The sequence below is a fragment of the Heptranchias perlo genome, chromosome 5, assembly GCF_035084215.1.
Source record: "Heptranchias perlo isolate sHepPer1 chromosome 5, sHepPer1.hap1, whole genome shotgun sequence".
NCBI classification, from domain to species: Eukaryota; Metazoa; Chordata; class Chondrichthyes; order Hexanchiformes; family Hexanchidae; genus Heptranchias; species Heptranchias perlo.
Genome location: NC_090329.1, coordinates 37,306,705 through 37,315,492, shown reverse-complemented (window position 1 = coordinate 37,315,492; position 8,788 = coordinate 37,306,705). Strand labels below are relative to the sequence as shown.

The 8,788-nt window shown below is 41.0% G+C and overlaps 1 protein-coding gene across 1 annotated transcript; it reads left to right on the top strand.

Moving 5' to 3' along the window:
- The first annotated feature begins 5,190 nt into the window (after positions 1 to 5,190).
- Positions 5,191 to 7,117, top strand: id2a (inhibitor of DNA binding 2a). Its single transcript, XM_067984240.1, has 3 exons — positions 5,191 to 5,705; positions 5,908 to 5,971; positions 6,557 to 7,117. Exons 1-2 carry the CDS (start codon positions 5,349 to 5,351, stop codon positions 5,962 to 5,964), a joined length of 414 nt encoding a protein of 137 aa, XP_067840341.1. The 5' UTR covers positions 5,191 to 5,348; the 3' UTR covers positions 5,965 to 5,971; positions 6,557 to 7,117.
- Positions 7,118 to 8,788: the final 1,671 nt, after the last annotated feature.

Here is an 8,788-nt window from a genome sequence, read left to right as displayed (position 1 = left end):
CAAAGATGCCCGTTACTTAAATACAATAGATTATAAAAATGTACAAAACCGTAAAAGGCCATCATATCAATGATCACACCCGACGTGAGTCACGGAAATGATAGGCATCCCCACCCCCCCAACCGAACTACATACTTGCTTGGCACGTCACATTAGTTCTTTTACCTGAGCTGTGCAATTTTGCAAATAATTGATATCTCTTGAACCCAATACAGTAAAAGTATACAGATTTTTGCATAACATGAGCATCGAACGAACAATGGTAAAAACAGCAATGGCAAGAATAGTGAAAGTCCTGCGATCCAACTTGGAAACATAATCGAACTTCAAATCCGCGTAAAACACTAACTCCGGACATGATTAGGAGTATCGAGTCAAAGCGGCGTCGACGAGCACAAAAAGCAATGAGTGTAACTGAAAGGAGCGCATTGAGGATTTGGCTCAGAGACCAAATAACTCATTGAATTGAAGCCATCGACCCCAGTTTGTGGAATTGAAGATTCTGTGCATTTTATCTGTAACTATTTTCCAACATTGTAAAGTTTACATTGTGGGGGTGAACAAGGTTGGTGATAAACTCCCTAGTGCCGAATAAACATCTATTTCGGTACATATTGTCGTACTGACCCGAGGCGGGGGGAGAAGCAGTCTGGGTTTGCGCTGTGAAGTTACTAGCATTCTCCCACCCCCCCCACACACCAATGCAACAACCGAAATAACAGGCTGACCGTGGTGCAGACCGACCCTGGACTGACTTCCACATTGCCCTGTCCCGAAGCCCCGCCCCCGGGGCCGATACTGCTACAAGAGTCGCGCGACAGTGCTCGATCCGGGCAGAAGGGCACGCGACAGGCGCGTGGCGGCGGCGGCGCTCGGCTCCTAATAACCCACCGCGATGCAAAGCACTTCCAAACAGGCAACCTGCTGCAGCCGCTCCCTGGGCAATCGGGACAAAATCGCCCCACTGTGACTTAAAAAGAGCAGCGGGAGGACCAGCTTTATAGTGATGGGTAATGTGTACAGGAACAGGACTGTTGCTAGTGATAATGTTTTGTTTTTTTTTATTTTGGAAGTTCATCTTGCAAATCATATTCCATCTGTTTCAAAAAATGGAAAGCAGTGAATGAACACAGCCGGTTCTGGATAGGATCAACCAGTGAAGAATTACTTTTTCTTTTCTCTCCCCCCCCCCCCCCACCTTTCCTCCCCAGAATTGTTGAGTCATCTATCTGAGTAACAATTTGAAACTGTTGCTCCAGCTGCCTTTAGTCACACTGGAAATGATTTTCTCGCAGATGGTCGACATATAGTGGGGAGCTTGTGATGCGATTTTAGGTCTCTCACATAGGGCGCTTTATGTGAGAAACTGTGTAAAAAGCACTTTTGAGGAGGTTGCCTGCAGCATTCTTCACGGCTCTTTCTGATGCCTGATTGTCTGTGCAGCTGGACAAAGCCAGGACAACAGTAAAAGAAAGGCGGGCCAGACTTCCTGACGCCAGCCCAGAGAGCTCCCACCAACTCTGTGGCCGGCCAAGATTGTTTTCAGAACCTTATCTCGCCAACTAATTTTCTTTTTTTCTTCTTCATGTGACCGGAATAAAGTACAGGAAAATCTTTTGTGGAAATAAAGGTCGTTACAGATCGGTGCACTTTAGAGAGTTTGGCAGTTATTTGCTGATGGGTTTGATCTGTGAGGTTTAGAAAAAATATGATCACAACTTTTTACGTGGTGAGGAAATATGAAATGTTTCACTTAAATTTTGAAGTGTATAACCGATTGAGATTTTCTTCTAAATTATTTGAGTATTGTTTCCATCTTAAATTTTTGAAACCAAATTCTGTTTGAATGCTTATACTTAAATCATAGCAAAAGCATTTTTTTTTTAAAAAAGTTTGGTTGGACTGATCATTATGGTGGCTTTTGTTGCCTTCTAGCCCTGCAGCTGAAATCCATATGCATCGAAAACTGCCGAGATGACCTGCCCCTAAACGTAACTTTAGAAATGCAAATAGTGCAGGTGTGCGGACCCTAAAGGCCCGTCCGGGCCGAGGTGGCGAATTCAATGACAATTTCTCAGCTCGTAATGGGGCGGTGAGTAATAGCTTAGCAGCCGCTGCCCTTGTGCAGCGCGGTGATTGACAGCGCCCGTTGCCATGGCAGCCGCCTGAGCGGCGCCGCGCTGACTGGCTCGAGGGCCGCTGTGAATGGGTGACGTCATCGAGCTGGCGCCAGCGAGTCGGCGCGGGTTGGAGGGAGCTGCTCGCAGCCGCTTGTTCTTGCCAATTAATCAGCTGTCAGCGATCAGTCAGGGAGGCAGTGGCAGGGCCAATGGACACAGCTGGGACAAGAACACAAAAGGACACAATGCAAGAAAGCCTCCTGCACCAGATGTGGACAAGACCTTGAGAATATGGAAGGCTTAGCTTTTTTTTTTACATTTGCATCGCATTATTGCAAAAAAAAACTCAACAGTAATGCAGATTATAGAAACACAAAGAAAAAAAAACCTGCAGCGCTGCCTGTTAAATTAAAAAATGAAATCGATCTGACCGCTCTGATATTTTATTTGCCCCCTCGGGATCTGGGAACTGTCGCTTTTTTTGTGCATACTGTCACATTAAAAAAAATAGCATCGTTGCAGATAAAAGGTAACTTGGTCTAGCGTGTTTATTTTTAAATGGTCATTCTCCAGAATCACGACAGCGTTTTATTCTATACCCCTTACGCCAATACCACACCATGCAGAGGGATAAAAATCAAATTCCGTCACTTGCAAAGAAAAAAAAAATCACAAATGCAAAAAAATCTTACCTCTACGAACAAAGGTGGATTATTTTAGTATAATAAAAGGGGCGATATGTGCCAGTTGCAAGGAGAAAACATCGTTTTATATTAAACCATCAAATACTGGCATTATGCATCACATTTTGACAGGGCCATGATAATTTCAGACCGATTGCTTTATTATGTTGCATCACAAATTTAAAAAAATGTACGGCAAATGATACAAGTGATGAAGCTGCATCACTTATCGTATCAACATACAATGCACCAGACGTGTTGAGACCGTAAAACACGCAGCGATTGGTAGATTGCAGTGTTCTATATTACTACAGCACCAAACCATTGCAATGAATGGAGACAATGAACCTACCATGCTTTACATTAACAACTAAAGCAAATCCATTTCATCAGTTGCATATGTGATAAAATAAAGCGTATCAGGGGTGGGGGAATTGCTTTAGATTAAAACAGATAATTTCAAACATCAAATGCAGACAGGACTAAAAAAAAATCACGGGCAGTGTTTACTGCATTTTAAAATTTATTCTAAAGCAATTCCCGTAATATTTTACCAAAAACGGTATACCGTATCACGTTTTTCAAAAACCGAATCCCTGGAATTTATATGCTTACAAAGATTAACTTCAATAAAGATCATAACAAGACACATCCAAAAAATAAGCATGTCATACAGATAAGTTTTACCCTAACAGCAATTACTGATCACTGCATCGCTTTACATGAAAAGCTAATTCCAGACAGCAGATGTGGAAAGCCCTTGATAATTCTGGAGCGGTTAGTAAAATTACTTAACATCAATAAAACAGTATCGGATTCATTTGGTTAATGGTATGATCACTGTGAAGCAATTTAAAGTTCAAATTATAGTGTCCAAAACCTCTTAATTTATTGTTAGGCCTGGACAATGTAAAGTAGATAGGTAACATTATTTAGAATGTATAAAGCCTTGCAATATTGGCACGTCTTTAGAGAGTCAGCTAACAGCCTCTCATTTTAATTGTCTACCTTTTTGATCAATAAACTGCTTCATAAAGTCGACTCAATACGTAGGCAGCGTTTTCAATATCAACGTTGCAATTTTAAAGAAAACTGAAGAATGTTTTTGAAATGCAGTGCTCGGCATGAACCATGTACTGTCTACAACCATATGCTGCTGATTGGAACTGAGAAACCATTCCATTTAACAAGGAGACACCAACTATTGTACCTGGGGCAAAGCGACTCACATGAATGCTTCCTGTTAATTATCTGAATGTTTATATAAAAAAAAATTCTTTCTTGTTACATTTGATACTATTTCCGGAGCGAGGGCCACAAACTTTTTCGCTGCATGTAAACGGTGTGCTGGTGACACCATCTCCTGGGAAAGTACAAATAACAATCACTCAAATAAAACAAAAAAACAATCCCCCAAATCATTTTATATATGTACTATATATGTGTGTGTGTTTGCATACCTAGCTGAAAGTTTTCTGTATATTGCTTAAAGCACTCCCTCCAATAATAACTCTAAAACATTCAATGTTGCCACCAAGAACATCTGTTTGATGCTTGGATATTTTACTGACCTTTGAAAAAACATCTGAGAAACTGTACAATGACACCTAAAAAAGCTGAATATGTAAAACGCGCTGAATTGAATACATGCCTTCCAGATCTTAATGGTTCGTGTACGACACGCAGAATTTTCAGAGGAAAATAAAATATACCCACCGCTATTCGTTGCCCTTAACCTGATGCTGTGAGCATATATATTTATAGACACAAACAGAAAATACTGAATGCAAAAACAGCACTCCAGTTTTGTAAAATAACACTTTGTACATACACTTTTTTTTAAAAAGAGAAACTTACATTAAGTAAATAATGCAGATTATTGAGCCCGATTTATATGAGCTATCATAAAATCTCTATCAAAATTTTAGGGCGGAGCCAAAAAAAGTAGTTTCTCCCCCCTGGTTTTATTGACATATACAATATATTGTAAGATTTCTTTCGTTGCTCAGGTAGGAGGTCGCGTATACATCAGGTCGCCTTCTCAAAATCCAGCAGTCGAAACACAGTAAATGTAGATCAATTCCTAAAATTGTTATTTTAAGATCTGGCTCTAAAATGTGATACTATTGTATTGTGGGTCGCACATCAGTCTCTTTAAATGTCGCCTGGTTCAGATTTTTTTTTAAAATATAGCTTCCAGGTTCCTTCCTTGTTGGCAGCGTTCAAACCCGCCTCTCGTGTAACACAATTGGTACAGGAGACCCGAATGGGGAGGAGCTGTTCAGGGAGATGGACCAGTGACATTGCGGATCGATGTAAATGACATTTCTCATACAGCCAATGAATTGTGGCAGAGGTGGGACTTATTAAAACCCGGAGTTCTGGTATAAATGAGCGAACTGGAAACGGACAGAGACACAGAAAACAACGGCTGGACACTAGTAGGTGGAAGCTGTAGTGGTAGAGTTCATCTCTTCCGTTCAATTTTATAAAAGCATCTTTTTTTTTTGAAAAAAAAAGTCTCTTAAAATCTTAACGATCCGAGATGAAAGCTGTCAGCCCGATCCGATCAGCCAGAAAACAAAGCAGCAGCGACGTGGTGCGGGGCCTGTCAGAGCAGAGCCTTGGCATTTCCAGAAGCAAAACGCCGGTGGAGGAGCCTCTCGGCCTCCTCTATAACATGAACGACTGTTACTCGAAATTGAAAGAGCTCGTCCCCAGTATCCCGCAAAACAAGAAAGTGAGCAAAATGGAAATCCTACAGCATGTCATCGATTACATTCTAGATCTGCAGATCGCCTTGGACACGCACCCTTCCATCGTTATGCATCAGGGCCAGAATTCTCCCTCCAGAACGCCTCTGTCAACACTCAACACAGACGTCGCGATTCTATCCTTACAGGTATTGTCTCCTATTCAGTCACGTACTTAACGCATGTTAATGTTAGATTAGTTGACATTCTTGTATCTTGCGGTCAAACTGCCTTTTTTTTGAAAAAATATCCTCCGTTGGTATTTTTCTGCGTGTTTAAATATACTTCTTGGCTCTACTTTTTTTTTTGTCTTTGTGATGGGAGATTACATTTTTTTCCTTTTCTTATCAGGCATCTGAATTCCCCAAACAATTGTTGACAGACGACAGTAAGGCATTTTGTCGTTGATCAACCGGTAAGTACAAACACCGATTTTTTTTTCTTGCATAATTTTTAGTCTTACACCGGCTCCAGCCTTGATTTAGGTAACCCCGATTATGGAGAAACTAACTTAATGTGTATTATTATGTATATCTTTTGGTAAGAGACACGTGAGACTAGTCTTCAGAAATCAAATTGGATGGTATGGCAAAGCTTAGATGTTTTACTGAAATTTCTACATATAAGGTATCTCTTACGAATTTTGCGATTCCATTCAGTAAACAAAAATCTTAAAACATCTTTTAAGACTTTTTTTTCAATTTTGTGGTATCCGAAGTGATAGTGAAACTTACCCAAAATGGAAGCTTGTAATAAGAGTATTTAATTTTTTAAAAAATCCAGTCAAACAAACAAATGTCTTGTGCGGGGTGAAATTGACTTGGATGCACGTGAGTGAGTTTTAGGAGGCGCTTTGTACAGTCACGGAGTGCGGGCTTGGGGACGGCTGGAGTCTTGCAAAATGCTGTTTGTGTGGCTTCCTCTGTGGCGCCAGTCTGTCCGAAGGCCCGAGCTGTGTGTTGTTACTAACACGCCCCTCTTTCTATTCAATGTTTTGCAGGTGTTCGTACATCACGAGGCCTGAGCTGATGCAGCCCCTGGAGCGATCCGCAGCCAAGTGACCCAACAACAATCATTGACTGACTGACTTTCTAAATGATCCTCCAGCTCCTTTTCACCCGGACTGATCGGTTATTTATAAACGGACTGAATGCCCTGTCTTCATTTGGAAGGCTTGCAGTTGTTGTCTTTCTAGTTTTATTATTAATATATCCCAGATGGGGGAAGCGCAAAAAAAAAACCTCACAAGAAAAAAAAATCACCGTTGGAGGAAGACTTTACCTTCTGAAGGTGGAGCGTGGCCGAAAAGAGAAATCTGGTTGTTGATTTTTTTTTAAAAAACATTTTGTCAGAAATTTTATTTTCTGGCAAACGCAGGACTGGCGCGGAGTTTGTGTGATAGGCAACCTTGTGAACTCTAATCAAGAGTATTGTGTATAGTAGCAGAGATGTACATTTCTGCAACGTTGTAATGCTGTACTTAATTATGCTGAAACTTTTTATAAAAGTTAATATTGTAAATCGTACTTTTTTTATACAAAATAAATCGTCGCTTACTGAATCCGGAGTGACTTCATTGCCCTTGGAAGTGGGTGAGAATGTTAACTGGTAAACACGCGTACATTACAAACTGTTTGAGAAAAACTGTCCTTTGATTATTTGTGTTACATATGTTGTATATAACTCGGCAGTGTGTGTGATCTGTTCATAGAAACAGGGGGACTAGGACTATCTAAGGTAGCTGTTTCTATACGGGTATCTCACCCAGAACATATTGCCAACCAGATCGATTGAGAAGGAAAAGCAGTGAATTTCAGCAAGAATTTTGTGTCTCGTTCCCTAGTGTGCTTACTTTTAACGTAGTGACAGATCAATGGACGCGCATCTCAGTAGCTTGCACAGAGTTTATAAGCCCCCGTTGTAATAAACATTAAGCAGGCCTCTGCTAAGACATAATGGAAATCTATTGGCTGCAGTTGCAAACTTATTTCTAAACTTTAAAATTGGTTTTTACTTTTCAACTTGTACCTGCATGATCCTGTACTGCAAACGAGCTGGTGAAGTTTTTCAACAGGAAGTTTGAAAACACACCAAGATTCCACATGCACCACACTCTCACGGTAAATGGGACTGATTTAAAGCAACGCGCACAGACTTGAATCTGATACTCGAAAGTGGCGTCAAGACTGCTTCAAAATAAAGGCATTTATTAACAATCCCAAAACCATCCCAGCTGGAGAAATGCGGTCCTACCAACAGGCAACGATTCAACTAGAGTCGTGTGATTTCCTTCGAAAGTATGTTTTAATTATGACAATCATAGTAATCACATTAATGGCGTAACGTTAGTGTTTCGCAACTTTCTGTATAATTAAATGAATGAATTAACACACCCATATAATTGTAGTTGTAAAGCTGGACCTTGTGTTGAACGAGCCTGTGCTAATCTTAACCAAATTTCTTTTGTGAGTACATACAAAAAAGAAATGTTATGCGTTGCGAAGTTCTCCAGTTACCTGGGTTAGCCAGTTGTCAGCTCTTATGCTGAAAGGAGGAATCTTCTTGCGAAATATCCACTCACCTGTGTGCAATGAGACATTAACCTGAGTTTAACAGGTGTTTGGAAGGCGCCAGCGAGTCTGGAGCTGTTGCCCTTCCCTGCCCTTGACATAGTGCCACACACACACAGCCCGGAGATTCTCAGATTCATTCCTTAGCATGATCTAGAGAAAGTCACACTATGTACATTACTACACCGGAAAAGAAATCAATTACTGATCTTAAAGAATAGAGACAGGAGGTGGTCTGATCCATCACAACCTATAATGTTATGGAGACGAGAGGAAGTCCGCAATTCTGTTCATCTTACACTGGTTCTGGAGCCGCTCTCTGTCATCCCCTAATACAGTATACCCAGTCTGCTGAACCTTTGCCGCGCTGTGTTCATGGTGCGCACTGACAGCTGCGAGCACTGTTCTTTTTCACTTTAATCCGATGCTGATCACACTGTACACACACCGTGAAGAGCTTTCACTTTAATACCATCCGTACATGTAAAACGCAGAGCGCCCAACGTGGGATCCGACTTAAACACGTTGGCCACGTTCACATAAACATTGGACAAGGGTTATGTTTAATATTACACAACACCACTCAACGGCATTCGTACGGTCCAAGTGCTTTAAATTCGATACCACCCATTTTACATATGCATTACTGTGTATCCCTGAAA

Bases quoted from the DNA above. Each gene is read 5' to 3' on its own strand.
- id2a (XM_067984240.1), top strand. From the start codon at position 5,349: ATGAAAGCTGTCAGCCCGATCCGATCAGCCAGAAAACAAAGCAGCAGC. The intron at 5,706-5,907 runs GTATTGTCTCCT...TTTTCTTATCAG, and splicing joins TCGCGATTCTATCCTTACAG to GCATCTGAATTCCCCAAACA.